Source organism: Ochotona curzoniae, unplaced genomic scaffold (genome assembly GCF_017591425.1).
Source record: "Ochotona curzoniae isolate NIBS_2020 unplaced genomic scaffold, NIBS_Ocur_1.0 contig_3622, whole genome shotgun sequence".
NCBI classification, from domain to species: domain Eukaryota; kingdom Metazoa; phylum Chordata; class Mammalia; order Lagomorpha; family Ochotonidae; genus Ochotona; species Ochotona curzoniae.
In genome coordinates this window covers 10,406,857-10,427,718 of record NW_024465926.1, presented here as the reverse complement: position 1 = coordinate 10,427,718, position 20,862 = coordinate 10,406,857, and the positions used below count along the sequence as shown (strand labels likewise).

Genomic DNA, 20,862 nt, shown 5'->3' with positions numbered 1-20,862 from the left:
GACAGGGCCCCAGGCAGGAGCGCGGGGCTCGGTGGTCTGGGGGCTGGCAGACACAGGAAAGGGTCCCGCTCCATGCTCCATGCAGCACCCGGCGGTGGATGCTCCCTCAAGCCCCGCCTCCTCGGACCCTCGCCCCCAGGCCCCGCCCCCAGAGCCCGGGAAGCGGGGAAGGGGGGGGATGTGGCTGCAAAAGGGGTGAGGGGGAGGGGAGGCGCTCGTGCACGCGCCCCGCTCGCGGCCGGTGCGCGAGCCGCGCGCTCCCGCCGCCCGCGTCGCCATCTTTTTTCCCCCTCCGTCCGTCTGTCTGCCGTTGGCTTTGTCCGTCTGCGGAGCAGCTCCTCGGCTCCCCGCCGTCGGCTCAGTTCCCGGAGCCCGTCCTCCCGTCCTCCGGGGCCCAGTCCCGGAGAGTCCCCGGCCCGGCCGATCGGAGCTGCAGCCCGGGGGGCTCATTGTCCGGCGGTCCGTCTGTCCGGAGGCGGGGCCCAGGCGAGCGCAGCGACGCGCCGAGGCGCCGGGTAAAGAGACCGCCGAGTCCTGCTGCCCCCGCGGCCGGCCTGAGGATGCGGGACGGGGTGGGGATATGGGGCGGAGGGCGGGCGGCCCGGAGGCCGTGGGGTCGCCGGCCGTCGGTCCTTTTGTCTGCGCGGTGCGAGGCGGGTGCGGGGGCGGCCGGGGTGCAGCGCTCCCTCCGGGCCGCCCGCCTGCCCGGGCTTCCCTCCGGGGTCCGCGCCGCGCTCCCGCGGGGCCTCGGCGGGCCGGGCCGGCTCGGACGGCCGCGCGGCCAGTGACAGGCCGGGGTGGGGCTGCGGGAGGGAGGCTGGGCGTGGGAGTGCAGCCGGGGGGCAGCGGCGCCCGTGGCTGCGTCCCGCAGGACGGCTTCTAAATTTAGAATTCAGGGAAGACTGGGTTGTCTGAGGGCTGGTCTGGTCTCCGCGGGAGGTACCTGTGCCGACCTCTGCACCTCCGCATCCCCGGCAGGGCGCGAGGTGGAGCGACGGAGCGCGGCCTGACCGGCGCCTTGTCCTCTCCTTCCGGCAGGTACCGACCGCTGCGATCCCGGCGAGCTGGAGGTGGGAGTGCGCCCGGGTTTCCTCTCCCCCTGCCGGGGTGGCTTGCCCGGGGGCTGCAGCCCAGCACCTGTGGGAGAGCCGCTGTGCTGGGGGAGGCCGCGCCCCCTTCCCCAGGGCGCTCGGCCTTGCGCTCTAGGCGGACAAAGCCGCGTGCCTTTGCCAAGTAGAACCCCCACTCCGCCCCCGCCCCGAGCCTTGAGGCTCAGTTTACCCTTGAACCATCTGTCTGCCGGATGGCGATGTTCAGGCCGCTATCCGTGTTTAATTGAGGGGTGGGGAGGGTTTGTTTGAGAATGGGCTTTGGAGACTGAGACAAGTGCAGAAAGTGAAACGAAACCAACGGCTGTGGGGCAGCGTGGCTATCGGTTTTATTTTAGCCGGTAAACTGTGGGGTAACCTCAGACCTTGCTGTTAGGTCAGGAGTGGCTTTTCTGCTCTCTGTAACTTACTTATTTTCTCAAGCGTTCATAGCCCGCAGTCTGTGGTTGGCAGCGAGGGAGGAGGTGCGTGGTTTTGTTATTGGTTTGTTTTGCTTTGAGAGAGGAGAGGGTGCTGGTTTCCTTCCCTCTCCGCCCCCCACCCATCCTTCAGGTGTGAAATCCCATTGGGTACCACCTGGTCAGTTCCCGCTTCGGCCACTAGGAGGACAGTGAGAGGCAGTGAATACTGTCTATTTAAATATGCAGATACTGGTCCCTCTCCCTTCCTCTCCCTTCCTCTCCCTTCCTCTCCCTTCCGCCTTACAGCTTTAGCGTTGGCCTCCCTTCCAGGAGGCACTTGGTTAGGTTTATCTCACAGTTCCAGCTTCTGAACTTGACGGAGAGAAAACGTAAAGACTGGTCAGGATTGCTCTTTCTTTCTACAGTAGGGAGGTATACTTTTAGAACAGCTGAGGACAAGCTTTCCACTTGTGGTTCCACAGACTCTGCGAGTGTGGTGCTCATTCTCTGCTTCTGTTGGTGCAATCACTGCTTGCTTAGAATCACGGACAACTCCTAGGACATGCACTCCCCGTGCTAGCCCTCAGCATCCTGCTCTTGGAGTCACTGAAATGGATCTTCACTGTATACATCTCGAGTTTTCCTTTTTTATTGTTAATTCAAGGTCTGAAAAAGCACTGGACTTGATATACAGATATGATAGAAGACTGCCTGAAAGCTGCTTCCTTTGCCACTTCCTGTGGAGGCCTGACTGCCATTTGGGGTTTCTTTCTTCTTTTGGTAAGGGAAGGCAGGATCTGATTGCAGGTTTGAGGTACAGAGAGGAGTTAATTAGCACAGCAGGAGGTGATCCACTAACCCAAGAGCAAAATGCATACAGCCAGTTGTCCTCACCCCTCTGAAGGCAATACACTCCAATTTGATTTTGCTTATTCAGTGTGAGTACAGAAATGGGGAGAAAACCTCGGAGGTAGTCCACAGCCATATTCCTGTCTTAGGCAGGAAAGAGAATCCATCTCTCTCTCTCTTTTTTCTTAATCCATATCTGTTGTTTCACCCCATTCTTGTTTAAAGAAAATGACAGTTTCTGCTGTTAATTCATTTCAGATCCTCTAACAGTGTTTGTGGCTGGGATGCTTTTCCCTCCAGTTGACCAGGAAGTTTCAGGCTCGCGTGTCTGGGTTTGGGGAGATTTTTGCCTGCTCCTCCTGCTGGTCTCTGAGACGGGGCTCTGCAGTTGTTGACTTTGACCCCTCCTCAGAATGCATGGGCAGGGCCAGCATGGGGCTGTCCATCAAGGTGGTTAGTACTCAGTAACACGGATGGTCCCTGGCCCTTGTCAGAGCCCGTCTTCACCACAGGCCCTTTGGTGTGCGTACCCTGTCGTCCCCACAGGGCCTACCACTGTGTCTTGTCACCAGCTTGAGGCTCTTGTTCTCAGTTTGTTTTCACTAGAAATGCCTGAGAGTTTGGAGACATTTGCTGTCATGTGGGCATGTGGTGCCCTCGCTGCCTCTAGACCACACACCTTCCTAATACCCCTTCCGAGGCCACACTGGCACAGGTCAGGGAGCATGTGGGATGTGAACCTCCAGCCTTTGGCTTCTTTGTGCTGCTTCTATTCCTTCGAGTCTATGGTCCTTCTAACTTTGGTTAGACTTGCTTGCCTGGATTTTACTTCATCTGATTTCCTGCGACCTTGATCATGGTCCCTTCAGAGTGTATTGGGCAGGTGGATTTGAGTGAATTCCCTAATCCTCTGAAAGAATTCTCTTTAACTTTTGATGACATTGCACTTGAGATTTATTCATTTCTTTTGTGAGCTCATTTTTTATTAACTGACGAGTTTATATGTATGCTATGAAGCTGTTTTTCAAAATCTTTAATTTTGCCTCATTTCCAGAGAAAATTACGTGATAGTATCTTTTTTTTCCTTTTACTGTAGGTTAATACTTTGCAAAGTTATAGTAACAAATCCAGTCGTGAAGCTGGGAAAGGCCAGAATTCTCAGATCAGAGAAACATGTCCCGTCGGAAACAGACGAATCCAAATAAAGTTCACTGTGAGTACTGGGCTGTCTCTTCTGGGGCCTGGGTGGGCTGAGGGTTGGGATGAACCAGTAACCTGTTCTCACTAATTTATAAGGAAGAAAGGGTCTTGGATGTTTAAAGTGTGCCTTGTTGCTGGAAGGTGTCAGAAACCTCTCAAGTGTATGTGCAAGTGATTCATGCTTAATATCCACTTGAACAAATAATTAGAGGAAGCCTGCTATGCAAAACCCTTGTGCTAGATTATCTTGGGGCTATAAAACAATATAAGATATCCAAGACTGTAATGTGACCATACACACAGACACACATGAAAGTACAAGATAATACATGCCAGATAGGAATGCTGCAAAGTATGTGTGCTGCAGAAGTGAAGAGAAAATAGTTCTGCAGACTGAGATAGTGAGGGAATGTTTGACAGGAGAAGCCCTAACCATGAACTTGAACTGGGCCTTAAAGGGGAGAAAGCAAATTTAAAAAGAAGAGAGACAGAAAGAAGGAAAGTAGGAAAGTGAGAGTAGGGAAAATCATGTGAGCAAAGATCCAGGAGGCCTCCTCTGTTCAGAGAGGATGGAGAGACTTTTGTCTAAAAGCCATAGATCCTGAGGCTAGAAATGCTTAACTAAATCGTGGGGGCCTGCAGGTTAGGCCAGGCCAAGTTCAAACATCGCTCTGTGTAGTGCAGCCTGTACACTGCATACTCTGTGGACTGTAGACTGCAGGTTTTTAAGCAGGTAGAACTGACACTTAGAATGTAGTGTTTTGCTCCAAGGAGGAAGTGTGTGGGAGTGCAGGAAAGACTAGAAACAGGAAGACCAGGTGTGCCTCCACACTGTTGCCTTGTACTGTTTCACAACTATTTCATATCTTTTATTCCATTAACTAGATTGCAAATTTCTACAGTGTAGAGATTTTGCATCGTATTCCTCTCTACTTCCACCACTGCTTATAGAGGGCAATAAAAAGTACTTTATGGAATCAGTGGTACTGTTACGCAGACTTAAGATGCTTTGCAATTTTCTTGAAATTTGAGGAGACATGCATGCTCATGCAAATAGTCGTTAAAACGAAAAATATCTCCCTTTGAAAAGGTGGGCTGTGCAAATCACAGCAATGTCTGACCCAATTCACAGCTGTAACATCTGAAAAAGATTTTTTAAAGAAAAAAAAGCCTGAAATTTGATAAATGTCAAGACTAGAGAACTAAAAGTTACTAAAAACATACAATATTCCAAATATGTGCCTCGTCTTAAATTTTGGATAGCTTCAAGAGTATAAGAGAAAATACTTGTAACAGAAGAATTTAGAAAGCTTTGACATCTTACAGATGAATGAAATTAAGGTAGCAAACTGCCATATACAATTCATTCTAAGTCCTTGGAGAGTCCCCGAAGATAGAAATGTTGGATATTTCCAAGAGTATGTTCTAGAACAGACAGATGTCTGAGCTATTTAATAGAAAGCTATGCATGAAGAAGTCTAGGGTTTAGAAAGCAGTCAGAAATCGCTGCTAAATAAGAAAATTCAGTGGGCCTGAATGTAAGGAATGTCAGAGTGGTGGGTTGTTGTTTCTCTGGCACAGGCGTCCAGCTCGGGTCAGTGAGGTTATCTTCTCAACTCTGCTTAAAGCTATATTGACTGAGAAGACACAAATGTCAACCCAAGCAGCTAGAACAGGAAAGATACTCTTAGTAGAAATGAGGCTTCACAAATAAGGCAATTATAGGCCTTACAGAGTGCTTATAAAACCTCATGTCCCAAGAGCCTGGCTAGCTTTGAGGAGAGAAGCTAGAGGGGGCAGCAGGGCTGTAGTAAAGCAAGGGGAGTCAGTAAATGTCTGTGTGGTCTGTGCCTGCATCACATTACATGTACGCTTCAGCTGCATCCCCTCCCACAATAGTAGGGCAAAGCCAAGATGAGCTGGAAACAAAGGTGGACAACAGGTTCCAGGGGAGGGGAGAGCCAAGCAAGTAAACTCTGCTGTGATGCACTGGGTGGGACTTTGCTGAGTTTTCAGTGACCACTAGGAGGTCCTGTGGTGGGGCTCTGCACTCAGATGTCCAGCTACTTCGACAAAGTAGACCCCTAGGGAGGGGCTGTTGACAATGGCCTGGGAAGGCAGCTTTGAAGGCTTCTCAGGTGATAGACTAAGCAGGACCGAGGAAGCAGGGACCCTGAGATTGTCTGTTTGCTGAGGACCCTGTATTTATTTATTTGGGAATGAAACTGATCCTACCCCTTTTTTCAAAGATGATCTCTTCCTAGTCCCTGGCAAGTGATTCACAGTAGAAACAGGTCAGTTTTAGTTTTTGGCCTCTTGATTCTCCATTCACCTTGCAGTAAAATGTATTGAATCTAATGCTGCTTGTCTATTTAAAGTAAATGGAATAGGGGAGGGGGGAATCCCAGTGCCTATAAAACTGTGTCACATAATGCAAGGTAATCAATAAAAAAAATAAAATATTTCCCATGTACACAATCATGACATCTTCAAATAAACAGTTTTACTTCTTTTCCAATAAAAATAAATAAACAAATAAATAAATAAAGTAAATGGAATGGGCTCAGATTGGGGAGGCAGCAAAGTCTACAAAAAATTCCCTCAGAAGTCCGAGGCAATCGGCACTGATGCCGAATAATGGCTGAGTTTCATGAGGGCTGCCTTCTGGGAAGAGGCTGTGGCGAGAAGCTGAAAGCGCTCCAAAAGGCCACATCGGGCATACACGGCTTAGCCAGGAGCATGTGTGACGTCCACCAAGGCAGTCTGGACAGGCCGCTGTGGCCTTTACTCGGTTTTCCTCAGGACCGTTTTTTATGTCTCAGTTACTGGCATGATCCGTTCCCCAGAAACCCTGGACAGATCCTGTGTTTTGCCCACCTCACTTCATTAATCAACCTGAGGTGGAGCTTCTGGAATAAAGCCCAGAACTGCTGTTGATCATGGAGAAGCTGCTGAGGGGCTGAAGTTACTGACGGCCCCTCCCTCCTCCACCCCGGGCCCATCTCACCCGCCCCAGGACGGGTCTCTGTGAAGAGAACTTGAAAAGACAGTCATTTGCAAACTTGCATTTAGTGCAAACCACCAAAAAAGGGAAAATTAAGAATTTTAACCTCAAATTGCAATGACATAGGAGACCAGTAACCTTCAATTTCAACTAAAAGCTTTTCATGGAGAAGCAGGAATAAAAAGCTAACTTTTTTGCCTTGATTCTGTTCTCATCCTTATGAGGTAAACTGCTCTGTTCCCAACAGGTGATGGTGCCCAGGGTTACAAAAACTCTCAGCTCCAAGAGGAAACCTCGGCTCCTCCTTCCATTCCTAGCCCATTATTTCTAAACTTGACATCTGCTGTCTCAGGGAATGTATTTCATCTGCTTTAATCCATTTCAGTCAACCTGAAATTGCATTTATTTAGCTGTCCCAAGAACCCAAAGAGAATTCTAGAATGTTAGTCATCCCCATAACTTTCATCTCAGTCTTCTCAGCTCTTCTCCAGATTACTTACATGGCCTTGTTCTTATCTGAAACACCTTAGCCAAATCAGAGACAAACAGTATCTTAATTTTCTACAAAAAAAGGAGATATGGTAACTTGGTGTTTCAATTGTGATGCCTACCTGACTCTTCTCAATCATTGATAGATATTCAGATAAGATGGTGGCCCTACATTATTATCTGGAATCATAGGATTTTTTAAAAACCTATTCTAACAGTCTCAAGATAGAAATAGTTTTATAAGGGGCTGGTGTTGTGGCCTAGCAAGTCAAGCTGCCACCTGCAGCATCAGCATCTGTATGGGTGCCAATTCAGGTCCCGGCTGCTTCACTTCCCATCCAGCTCCCTGCTAATGCACCTGAGAAAGCAGCAGAGGAGGGCCCAAATCTGCAGGCTGCTATGCTCTTGTGGGAAGCGAGGAAGAAGTTTCTGGCTCCTGGTTGGCCCAGCCACAGCCATTGCAGCCATCTGGAGAGTGAACCAGTGGAGGGAAGACCTTCCCCTCTGGCTTTCCTTCTCTGAAGCTCTTTCAAATAACTCTGCATGGTAAAAACAGACAATTTGATAACACTTTTTAATCATTACTGTCTCTCTGGATCACTTTTTTTTTAAAAAAGATTTGTTTTATTTTTATTACAAAGTCAGATATACAGAGAGGAGGATAGATAGATAGGAAGTGGAGCTGCTGGGATTAGAATCGGCGACCATATGGGATCCTGGTGCGTTCAAGGTGAGGACCTTAGCCACTAGGCCACACTGCCAGGCCCTGGATCACTCTTTTTTTTAAAAGGCATATTTACAGAAAGAAGAAGAGACATTGAGAGAGACAGAGATCTTCCATCTACTGGTTCACTCATCAGTGGCCACCAGTGACTAGAGCTGAGCTGAGCTGATTCAAAGACAGGAGCCTGGAGCTTTTTCTGGGTCTCCCACGTGGGTGAAGGGGCCCAAGGATTTGAGCCATCCTCCGCTGCATCCCTAGGCCATAAGAAGGGAGCTGGACTGGAAGTAAAGCAGCCCGGACTTGAACCTGTACCCATATGGGGTGCTGGAGCCAAAGGCTGAAACAGCCTACTCCACCATGAATGATGCTGGCTCCTCTGGATCATATTTTACTTGAGTTAACATATTTTCAGCAAGTCTCACTAGCTGCTTAGAAAAGGATGATTCTGAGTGATTAGATTTAGAGATTAGGTAAATAGTGACTTACTGGAAGATCATTCACCTAAATGTTCTCATTTGTTCTGCTAAAAAATTTTTAAATGATTTTTAGATGTTTTGTTTTATGGTGCTATTTAAGTAACAAAATTCCTGAGGAATAAAGTTTACTTTAGCCTTTTTTCCCCCAGACAGTAATAAAGTAAAATAGAACAGCACGGCTCTTTATTCTAACTACCATAAAAAGGAATGACAGAATTAACTTTTCCCAATTATCCTAGGCAAGATTGCTAGCAAGAATCTTAGACAGCTGAGTAGTACTGGATAAACTCTTCTCTGTTTTTGAGGGCTTAAGTATTTTAGAAAGTGTCAATAGAAGGGCTTGATGCAATGGCTCAATTGGCTAATCCTTCCTTTGCAAGAGCCAGACTCCCATGAGTGCTGGTTCGTATCCTGGCTGTTTCATGTCCCATCAGTTCCCTGCTTATGGCCTGGAAAAGCAGTAGAGGATGCACCAAAGCATTGGGACCCTGCACTCTCATGGAAGACCTGGAGGAAGCTCTTGGCTCCTGGCTTCAGATTGGCTCAGCTCTGACCATTGTGGCCAGTTACAGAATGAACCAGCAGATGGGAGATCTTTCTCTTTGTGTCTCGTTTTCTTTATAAATCTTCCTTTGCAATAAAAATAAAATAAATCTTTAAAGAAATCAATAGATTAAAAATAAATTTGGGGAGTGGGCTTGGCACAGCAATGGGGAACCATTTGGGGCTCCCACATGTCATATTGTAGTGTCTGGATTCAAGTTCTACTTGACTTCCATTCTAGCTTCCTGTTAACACACACCCTGAAGGCAACAGGTGATGGTTTCAGCACTGGGACCCTGTCATCCACGTGACAGACACAGACTGAGCTCCAGGTTCTGTGCTTCAGCCTCACCCGGCCCTGGATATTAGGGAGCATTTAGTGAGACAGCAGATCAGGGATCTCTCTCTGTCTTTTTTCTATCTTTGTCTCTATGCCTTTCAAATAAAATAGAAATAAGCAAGGAGAGGGGTATGGTGCTGCAGCTGAGTTGCTGCTGGGAATGCCAGCCTCCCGTATCAGAGAGCCTGGTCTGACTTCTGATTCTCTGCGTCCCATCCTGCATCCCACTAATACATGCTCGGGGGAGGCAGCAGGTGATGGCTCAGATACTGGGGTCCCTGCCAGCCAGGTGAAGATGCTGATTGTGTCTGAGGCTCTTACTTTGAAACTGGCCCACTGCTAGTTGTTGCAAGCATCTGGGGGAATCAACCAGTGGATAGAAGGTCTTTGTGTCTCTCTGCTTTTCAAATAAAATAAAAATTAAATTCTAAAAATAAATAAATTGCATATTCTGTGTTTAAATACATAAATTTGACCTCAAATTGATGGGTATTAAACTGAGTCACTGGCTCACCCTCAAAGGTCTTTGTCCTTTTAGATGTCTTCCTACCAATCCAATGATGATTCTCTGTTAAGAAAAGAAAAAACAAACAAAAAGCTATTGTTTGTTCTTGGTATGTTAGATACTTAGCTGGTGTTTAGCTAGGAATTTTTAGAGACCAAAAGTGTCACTGATGAGAAAGGTCTGACCCTTGAGGATGACATGCTAGCATGTAACTTGTGTCCTTGTGCCATGTCCGCCCTGGCCCCTATGTCTGAAAACACCAGGCGGCCACAATCTAGCACTTGCCAGGTAGCTAACATGGCAAATCGAGTATTTTACTTCTGCAGAGATGGAGAAGAAAACAATCTATACAGAATTCATTTCTTTTTCTTCCTCTAACAGTAAGTCATCCAATGTGGTGTTTTAGATATTATGAAAACTTAATTAAAGCAGCTTATTTTTCCTTTACTGGAGGGCTGTGAACTGGGAGTAGCTTCAGTACCAACCACCTCCGTTTCCACCCACAGTGTGAGTCATAACAACTATAATGTTAGTTTCTCTAATCCTGGCTTGATAACTCATGACATGGTGTCAGATCCGTCATTTTTGCTTTTGTCACATACTTGCCTGAGAACACTGTTTTGCCATTTCAATTGTATATATCAGTTTCTCGTGATATGAAATTAACACCACACTTGGAACATAGCCATTTTCTTCAAATAAACATAAGTATTTGTTTTTAGCAAAACACCTTGATGAACGTTTTAACCTTTTTTTTAATACTTTCTTAGAAAGTTATTTTAAAAATATACCACACGTTACAGTTGGATAGACATATTTGAGTATTTGGTTCCAACACAGACCTTAGCTTCCTCTTCAGTTATATATTGATAGTAATTAGAGTTTTGTACAAAATACAGGTGAGCTAATGACTAAAGCCCTTAACAAGCAGCCTGGAAACAGCTAGTGTCACTTGTAACTGTTTCAGGGTTTGGCTGAGTGAACCACGAAGCTTAGCCTGCTGGAGCACCTGGAGTGCAGCTGAACTCCTCCGGCCATCCCTCCCACAGCACTGTGCCCTGTCTGGGAACCTGAGCCTGTTTACTCTCCTTCCTCACTCCTGCTCTGATGTCAGACATCTCATCAGGGCTTTTTGTTCTTCCTTTTTGCTGGCCAGGGAATGGGAACTGTAGTTTCCACTGTAACTGAGATCATGGAAACCATGGAAAAACTGAACTCATTTTTGTTCTTACGATGTGGTCTCCTGGAAATAAAAAAGCACTTCAGTGTTAACTCTTCATCAACTGCATGGATCCCATGAAATAGAAACTTAAGGACAAGTCCAGGGCCATTGGATACTAAATACAAAATAAAGAGACCACACTGAACCCAGGAGACTAAACAGATATTACCTGTTGTATATGAATGTGTTTCTGAAAGGTTATTCTCAGCAGAAATTAGTTCATATGTCATCTATTCCTCTGATCCTGTGTGAATCTGATTGCACTAGAAAGGGGAAAACTGCAAAAGCATGTTTTGAGAGGGAACCAGATGAGAAATGGAGTTAGAGAGATTACCACCCAAAGGATCACTGGAAACATTTGTTTATGGTTAGAGATGAAAACTGAGGCAGGGCTGTAATGGGAGCACATTAAAGTCCTTCTCAGATGGGGCACCCCATTTCATCTCATCCTTTTGCCACTTCTTGTCTCTGTTTCCCCAAACCTGAGCTAAGGCTGTAAATGGAGTTGAGATGCTGTAGTTTTGTAAAGAGGTTGTTGATTGTCTTTGGAAAAAGTCAAGTCTATGAGGATTTAAAAGTAGCAAGCTGTACTTCCTAGAGCATCTGGCTTACTGCCCAGGAGGAGAAGCTGTGCCCAGAAGCCGCTGGAGACAGCCGGCTGATTCAGAGCTGAATGGCCCACCACGGGTACCTGCCCGTCTCCTCCTCTGAAGGGTCTGACCGTCCAGCCAGCTTGCCTGGGGATGTGCTTTCCAGCTGGTGGCCTGACTATTTTTCCTTGTGACCACCAGGGGATCAAGTATTTGCTGGGTTAGAAGAGCAAGCCCGCCAGGCGATGATGAAAACTGATTTTCCTGGAGACCTTGGCAGTCAGCGACAAGCTATCCAACAACTAAGAGATCAGGACTCCAGTAGCAGTGAGTTCCGCACCTTCTGGTAATGACTCAGGGCAATGGGAGAAGAATGGTCAGAGTGTGTGTGCTCTGGGGATGCTGCATGGGGGCTGGGAGGAAATACAAAGGAGGAGATGGATGAGTCCTTAAGGCCCCCATGGATTCACAGGTGTGTGAGCATGGGCTTTCCAGAAAGACAGGGCAGGTCTGGCATCATGTTCTGTGAATGCAGAGTACAGCACTTAGCACTGTGCAGTTCAGCTAGGTCTGTGATGGTTGTGACAGAAACGCCACAGTAACTGAGGAAAAACTCCCTGTCTCCTAGGGTGTACTCATACATAATTAGTAAAACATAAGGATAGCACTGATCAGTTTTTACTTGAGGACCCAGTTATGTCACTTGGTGATGATATTATGCAACACATGAAATACTAACGTAGAGCTCTTCCCACCACACCAAGTTCCTAGTTAGATCCCTGTGGTCAACAAAAATGGAAACAGGCTCTTACAAGTAGAGCCTCACGATTGTTGTTCCTATGACCTCCAGATACCTTGTGAGATGTTTTATTTCCTGCAAAGATTTCCATACTTTGCTGATCTCAGAAGTTTGATGCTGGTTAGTATAGTCAATTCAGAATGACATCTGATTTTCTCCATATATGAGTCTGGGGGATATCAAAGAAAAAGTTCTATAACCATCTCCAAACTACAGTTTCTGCTTATATAAATGTTTAAGCAACACCATAAAATAATAATTCCATGACTAATCACCCAGGTACAGAACATGAACCCCTAAATTTCTAGAAAACCTATGGGAACCATCCGTTTCTTGAATACCAGGTAAGAACAGGAACATTTACAAAAGTCCAGAAGGGTTCTATCATTTCTGGAATGTGCTTTCTAGACAGCACATTTATTTTTAAAATATCATTCCAGCAGAGTTACTTGGACTAATGATAAATTATAAAAATGTGTTTGCTATAAAATTGTCTTAGACAAGTATTCCAGTAGGAAGCTGGTGAGAAAACACAGTATAATTAAATCACCCATCCTTCAATTTCGAGATGGATTCAAATGAAGTGATGCTTTGGGCTTGGACTGAGGCACAGATGCCATAGCTCTTTGAGGGCCCACCTCCAGGCCACTGACTGACTACAGCATATAATGCAGCTGATTTAGCTAGACTTTGTCCTAACGAAAGGGAATGTAGGCCAGCTGTTGCCCAGATAGCAGCAGCCTGTGAAAAGGTGCAGGAAGTAGTGGAGAGACCAGGAAACCCCATCTGCAGAGCAGAGTGCCTAGGTGTGGCTGGGACAGGGTGGAGTCTGACAGCATCCCCAGGTTTACCTTCCTCTTCCTATCCTCAAAGTACTAGCTTTTGTTGTGTTTTGTTTTCCTTTGAGAAAGAACTCTGTTACTGTGGGTTTTTTGGTTTTTAAGTTTTTTTTTCTTATAAGTAATAGAGAAACAAATAATTAGCTCACACAAATTTTGCAGATCCCCACTGGCACATCTTCCCACAGCCACATCCTGTCCCCTATAGTCATAAGAAATTACATTTGATTCTCAAGTGCAGAATGACCCATCCTTTCCACTTAGTACATTCCATTATCCATCAGTTACTCTGAAAGACTGACAGAAACAATGGGTTTCTATAGCTTGGAATGCTGTGTCCTAGTGGAGTGGCAACAGTGTAGAGGGCATTCTGCTGCAAGTTGTCTGAGGCTGGTTGCTGTGGGGATTTTTCCACTGCAAAAAACAGCGCTTTACCTCTAAAGTGACATCATTGTTTACCGAATTCATTAGTGCCTCCTTTACTGGTAGAAAGAAGAACTTGATGGTGCTACTACTGTGAGTCTGCCTTGGTTTTTCTGGAAAAGAGTAGATTAGTAGAATAGTCAGTGTGGCACCACAGAGAAAAGTAAGATCAGCAAGACCTGTTGCACAGTCAAAGTGTGGTATGCTGTGAGGTCCCTAGGAAGTGTGAGATATTTGACAACTGTATAGAAGGATTCTTTTTGTGACAATATAGAGGGCCCAATAATCATTTTCTCTTTAGTACATACTTAGCATAATAGCTTTGCTGGCTTCCACTTCATATGCTTTGTACCTAATTAAGAATTGATATTAGTGAATATCTGAGTGTTTTTCATTATAGCTGCAAACTTTAGGGAGGACAGCTCAGTAAGTGTTCATGCGGAAAAATCAGAGCAAATGACCAGTTTGTGTGTTCCAGGTGACAGTGAGGGTGATGAAGAGGAGACCACACAAGATGAAGTCTCTTCCCACACATCAGAGGAAGATGGAGGGGTGGTCAAAGTCGAAAAAGAGTTAGAGAATGCAGAGCAACCTGTTGGTGGGAACAAACTGGTAGACCATGAGGCAAGTGACAGCCCCTGAGTCTTGGAACATCCTACCCCTCTATTCTGTCTGAATGCTTCTCTCGCACGTGTCACCATCCTTCCTGGAATGGTCTCCAGGACCCTCAGATGCAGCACCTTCCTGTGTAGCCCCAGAGCCCACCCCTTAGCCACAGTTCTTTTTGCACCCAGCTTTTTTTCCACCTTCCCTCACTGCAGCTCAAGTAACACTCTCCTTCCCTAAGCTCCCCACTTCTTTCCAGACATGATGTCCACCTTTTCAAAATGAAGAGCTGCCTTCCCAAGGTTTATTCTAGAATGTGCTTGCAAATTTAAATCAAAGTGTTATTTGAAGTGCTATCTTCTCACTCACTTGTTTCCTGAGAATTCCTTCACTGAGCACAGTAAAAGGGAAGCTATTTTTTTTTTTAAGATTTATTTATTCTTTTTGGAAAGTCAGATTTACAGAGAGAAGGAGAGACAAAGAGAAAGATCTTCCGTCTGCTGATTCACTCCCCAAGTGAACAGCCAGAGCTGAGCCATTCTGAAGCCAAGATCCAGGAGCTTCCTCCTGGTCTCCCACGTGGGGTCTCAAGGCTTTGGACTGTCCTTGATTGCTTTCCCAGGCCATAAGCATGGAACTGGATCGAAAGTGGAGCAGTTGAGATACAAACCGATAGCTGTATGGGGTCCCGGTGCATTCAAGGCAAGGACTTTAGCCACTAGGCTACTATACCGAGCCTGCTACTTGTTTCTTTAATTTTGGGAGATAAACTAGAGCAGCTCTTTGTGGGACAACCTATGTCCTCATGACAGGAAGTTTTGGTCAAACTGAATGCAAGTTGAGGGTAGGCATTTGGAATTGCAGGTGAGATATCACTTTGGACAGCCACATCCCATGTTAGAGCGTCTGGGTTTGAGTCCTGGCTTCACATCCAGTTCCAGCTTCCTGTTGATGTGCAACTTGAGAGGCAGCAGGTGAAGGCTCAGGTGGTGGGGTCTCTACCATTCTCGTGGGAGATCCCAACTGAGTTTCCAACCTCTGACTTCAGTTTAGCTCACCCCTGGCTATGCACGGAGATGTGGGGAGATGGGAAATCCGTCTCTATTTTCCAAATAAGTAAAAACAGAAAATAGATGAACATGGGTGCAGTTTACTTCCCTTTTAACTATTACTTAATAGCAGGATTCCCTCTTAAAAAGGGCTGGGCTAGGAAGAGACTAGTCAAGAATCTTACTGAATTTACAATTTGTTAAATTGCAGGTCACTGAGAGTTTGAATTCTGACCCCTTGCTTGAGCTCTGCCGGTGTCCCCTCTGCCAGCTGGACTGTGGGAGTCGGGAGCAGCTGATCGCTCACGTGTACCAGGTATGGTACGGGAAGCTGGGTGCTTTGCAGTACCGGCTCTGGCAGCCTGATGGTAGCTCAAATCCCCAGATGCTGTTTTGGCCGGGCCTCTGCCTCCTAAAGGAAGTATGGGTTGTCGCTTCCATTAAGACTCAACTCTAAACCTCAAAACATTGCAGAGAATAAGTGAGATATGTTGGGTAAATATGTTCCCAGATAAACTATGAAAATCATTGCTTTTCTAAACTATTTGCTACATTTCTAAACAGATTTTCTTCTAAAAGGCTGATAGAAAGGAAAAGGCAGAAAAATAGATTTCCCATCTACTGGTTCACCCCAAGACTGCTGTAACTGCCAGGCCCCGGACAGGCCAAAGTCATGAGCTAGAGTTTCTATCCAGATTGCCCATGTGTATGACAGAGGATCAAATACTTGGGCCATTATCCTTTGCTTTCCCAGGAATCAATGAATGTTTCATATGATGATGGAGAAACTACATTACTAAGACTGAGGGCTTTTTTTTTTTTTTTGAAAGATTTATCTTTATTGGAAAGGCAACTTACACAGAGAGAAGGAAAGACAGAAAGATCTTCTATCTGCTGCTTTACTCCCCATGTGGCTGCAATGGCCAGAGCTGAGCTGATCTGAAGCCAGGAGTCAGTAGCTTCTTTCAGGTCTCCTATGTGGGTGCAAAGTCCCAAGGCTCTCTACTGCTTTCCCAGGCCACAAGCAGGGAGCTGGATGGGAAGTGAGGCAGCCAGCCAGGATACAAACCGGTGTCCATATGTAATCCCAGCGTGTGCAAGGTGAAGACTTAGCCACTCTGCCACCACACCAGATCCTGAGGACTTTGTTATTTTTATTTCTTAAACATCTCTAATTTTTAACATCTGTATTTATTTGAGAAGCAGAGATATAGACAAACAGAAACAGCCCTTGTGTGCTGGTTAACTCCCCAGATGCTTACAACACCACTGACTGGGTCACAGCTCGGAGTCAAGAATGAATCCACGTTTCCACATGGGTGGCACGAGCCAACGCTGTATCTGAGGGTCTGCATTAGAAGGAAGTTGGATCAGGAGCAGAGCAGGGTATTGAATCCATGGAACTCCAACCTGGGATACAGGTGTGTCAGACATTAGGCCAAATGCCTGCATAGGGCTTTGTTTTAAAGAGAAAAAACAATTAGGGGCAGATGTAGTGGCCTACGGCTTAAATTGCTGCTTGAGACACCCACTATTCCATATCAGAGTGCTAGTTTGAGCCCTCACCTCCACTTTCAGTCTAGCTGCCTGCTGCTGCATCCTGGGAAGCAGCAGAGGGCCTGAGTCCTTGGGCCCGTGCCATCCACATGGAAGACCTGGATGGAGTTCCAGGTACCTGGTTTCACCTTGGTCCAGTCCTGGCTGTTACAGTCATTTGGGGACGTGAACTAGCAGAGGGAACCTCTTACTGTGCCACTCTGCCTTTCAAAGGGATGAAAATAACAGTTAAAAATTACTTAACACAAATGTTTTTGAAGTATTCATGTCAGTGTGTACAAGGGGATCAAAATAACAGAATTTCATCTCTGAACCCTCCAGCCCAATTGCAAGACACCTGTGCCTTATGATCCATACTGAAAAAGCACCGGTACATGGAGCTCCTGGGTTGTACCATAAAGTTGGTTCTTGTGGATCAATATTTCCTTCAAAGATTGTCTCAAAGACTGAGGAAGGCAGGGCATAAATAATTCTTACATATATATATATATGTATCAGTATTCCCTACCAGCTTCTAGATTTTGCCTTCATCACTCCTTTAACATGCACTTGGTAACTGCACAGTATGTGCCCGGAGATAGAGAAGTTATTCCTGTCAGGCTTGAAGAGGGCTCTGCCTCTAGAGCCTTGTGTCCCTCAAGCCAGCCATGTATTCTAGAATGCAGTCGGACCTCAAGCAAATGAAACCTGAGCAAAGCCAAACCCATTAATAAGAGACTGACTTGTCGAGGAGCTTAACAGAGGAAACAGTTTCATACCTAGCAAGTGAGTACAGACTGTCCTGGAGGTAGTGTAAGATTGATGAGTGAAGATTCTGTTTTACAGCACACTGCAGCAGTGGTGAGTGCCAAGAGCTACATGTGTCCTGTCTGTGGCCGGGCCCTCAGCTCCCCAGGGTCACTGGGTCGCCACCTCCTAATCCACTCAGAGGACCAGCGGTCTAACTGTGCTGTGTGTGGAGCCCGTTTCACCAGCCATGCCACCTTTAACAGGTTAGCTGGGCACTTAACCCCCTGTTTTGCTGGGAATAAGTTACTGGGTGAGTTCTTTTCCAAGTCTAGGGGAAGGCTAGAGATTAATGCAAAGGCAACTGAGTCATGATCATCTGGAAGCACAAGTTAAGGCTAGGAAATATGTGTGCCCATTCCATTCCCTATCCTCAAAAGGAAATGAATTCCCATTTTCCCCTCTTCTGAATAGTAGTTGCAACTAGAAAGAGATGTAGGGAAGTCAAATATCATGAATGAAACAACATGTTGAAGAGCAGTTACAGGGTGCTGAGGACCTGATGCAAGGGCCTACATTTCTACTGTGTCCTCATGCCACTTGCCTGGCATACAATGCAGAGGTCTCCCTCTCATTGCAGGCAGTGGCAGATGAGGGGGGCAGGCCGAATGGCTAATGAAGGAAGCTTTCCCTTCCAGGACTCTTCATTCCACAGCAGGGCTGCCCTGCACAGCTCTTACCAAACACCCTCATTCCACCTTGCATGACAACCTCACACTGATTTTTTGAAGGTTGTTGTGGCAATCTGCTGAGTCTCTAATTCCAGGCTGGGGCTTTAAGACTTGGTAGACCACCCTAGCCCAAAAAGAAGACGCCTCCCAGGCATTCACACTGACCCCTAGTGGTGAAGCAGCCAATCTGGTGGGTAAATAGGTCTGGGCTGGATATACCAGAACCTTGCAAGAAGGAAACACTAAGCATGCATGTTTGCTTTCCAGTGAGAAACTTCCTGAAGTACTTAACATGGAATCCCTACCCCCAGCCCATAATGAGGGACCCTCCAGCACTGAGGGAAAAGACATTGCCTTTAGTCCTGCAGTGTACCCTGCTGGAATTCTGCTTGTGTGCAACAATTGTGCTGCCTACCGTAAGCTACTGGAAGCTCAGACCCCCAGTGTACGCAAGTGGGCCTTACGTCGACAGAATGAGCCTTTGGAAGTGCGGCTACAGCGGTTAGAACGGGAACGCACGGCCAAGAAGAGCCGTCGGGACAATGAAACCCCAGAGGAGCGGGAGGTGAGGCGCATGAGGGACCGGGAAGCCAAGCGCCTACAGCGTATGCAAGAGACAGATGAGCAGCGGGCACGCCGGCTACAGCGCGATCGGGAGGCCATGCGGCTCAAGCGGGCAAACGAAACCCCAGAGAAGCGACAGGCCCGGCTCATCCGAGAGCGAGAGGCCAAGCGACTCAAGAGGAGGCTGGAGAAAATGGACATGATGTTGCGAGCTCAGTTTGGCCAGGACCCTTCAGCCATGGCAGCCTTAGCAGCTGAAATGAACTTCTTCCAGTTACCTGTCAGTGGGGTGGAACTGGACAGCCAGCTTCTGGGTAAGATGGCCTTTGAAGAGCAGAACAGCAGCTCTCTGCACTGAACCCTCCTGCCCACCCTCCCCCCATGCATTGCACCTACCCCAGTCACAGGAGTTAGTGCTGCAGCCATCCCAAGGTCATCCTTGCTGCCAGGGGCAGGCCCAAGCTGGCTGCAGGTGGACCTGTGTACCCCTTGCATGTGGGTCAGGAGGCACCCAGCCCAAGGCAGCTCTGGACAAGGGAGCAGGCGCTCCCAGAGGACAGGACTTGATAGCCCACTGCTGTAGGCTGGGCTTTGGGACTGTGGGGCCCCAGATATGGCCCACGAAGTTGTGAGGACAAATAAATTAAATTTTTATCTTTACTGGCTTTTCCTGCTTTTCTTTCTATTTCATTCTAGCAAATGCAGTGAGCTAGGAGGGAGGCGAGTGGCAGCTCTCAGGCAGTGGCCTGTGCTGACCGTCTCCTGAGGGAGTGTGCTGAAGTCACTGCGGCTGTTTCAGCAGAGGACCCTTCCTAGCTAAGGAGTAACGGTGACGCTGAAGGAGCAATGTCGACTTTGTGAGGATCATTCCCACAATCAAAAAATGAAGATCTCAGTGGCCCTAAGGGTTACTAAAACCTAGCTTACCTTTTGCGGAGTCACAGGCAGTAAGGGGCTTTCCTCATCACTAGACTATGTAGCCCTTTAAGCTAGGCTCAGGCTGCTTTCCACAGCAACACTGTCAGACATTTAAAATACCACAGTGCACAGCAGTGCACAGCCCTAAGTCAAGGGCTTTGTGTGTAGAAATGGTTGAAGTATTAAGGTCCACAGTACCAAGGAGCTCATATTTGGAAAAGGGTTACTTCATCTTCTTGTGTATTCCCCAGAGTCACCACAGAATAATAAAACCCACTGAGGAAAATGCCACATTAAGGAGATAGGAAGCTCAAGTCAAAAGCAGCAGAAAGCCACAGCAAAGTGACTGCCCTGGCAGTTCCTATAGCTACTAGATCATGGAGGAATCAAGAACTGAGATCATTTCTAAGAAACTTCTGAGACAGTGCAGAATGAGCACACAGCTTTCCTTTGCCTACACCAAAGGCTGTGTGCAGTTTAGGTAATTATAGATCTTAAGATTTACAAGGAAGGGCCCTAGTTAAATTTTAGAAAAATAACTATGCCAGGAATGTCGATCTTTTCTGATATCATCACAACTCTACAGCCACAGATCCAAGGGTATTTACACTCATTTCACCTGACCCTCCCCAAATCAAGATTAACTTCGGCCCAGCAGGCGGAGGCATTTGCTCTGAAAAATCTACTTGAAAGAAAATTAATTAAGTTTATCTAAATGCCTCCTCCAGAGCTCCATTCTAAAGCCTACTCTTAGGATGGTTAAAAATGGGTGAGCACACACTCTGTGCTATAGATTATTCTCAGCACTTAACATCAATGATCTCATTTTCTCAACCAACTCTCAGTTAACACAAATTCCGAAATCAGAAGGGTTCACAAGTGCCCTGCCATTTACTAGCTGTGTGACTTTGGGGCAAGATATTTAACCTCTGTTGTGGCTTCCCCAACCCATGAAACAGAAATAACACTAGTAACAAATGTGCTTTATTACATATACATAGCACTTTGGATACTCTTAAGTGTCATTATGTCCAAATCACTTATCTGAGTGTTTGACCACTCACTGGTGGCTTGCTTTCTAAGAAGCAAGAGCTATTACTGGGACTTTTTTTTCCAGCAATTTTTGGCAGTGCTCCTGAATGAAGAATTGGGGATAGGGTCAGCAGTGACGGCAACCACAGGTAGTTGTGATTGATTC

At 46.7% G+C, this 20,862-nt stretch overlaps 1 protein-coding gene across 1 annotated transcript; it reads left to right on the top strand.

The window, feature by feature from the left end:
• The first annotated feature begins 269 nt into the window (after nt 1-269).
• ZNF821 (zinc finger protein 821) lies at nt 270-19,406 on the top strand. The gene is made up of 7 exons (XM_040982416.1): nt 270-515; nt 3,456-3,572; nt 11,654-11,779; nt 13,992-14,137; nt 15,380-15,484; nt 17,551-17,717; nt 18,450-19,406. Exons 2-7 carry the CDS (start codon nt 3,533-3,535, stop codon nt 19,102-19,104), a joined length of 1,239 nt encoding a protein of 412 aa, XP_040838350.1. The 5' UTR covers nt 270-515; nt 3,456-3,532; the 3' UTR covers nt 19,105-19,406.
• The last annotated feature ends 1,456 nt before the right edge of the window (nt 19,407-20,862 follow it).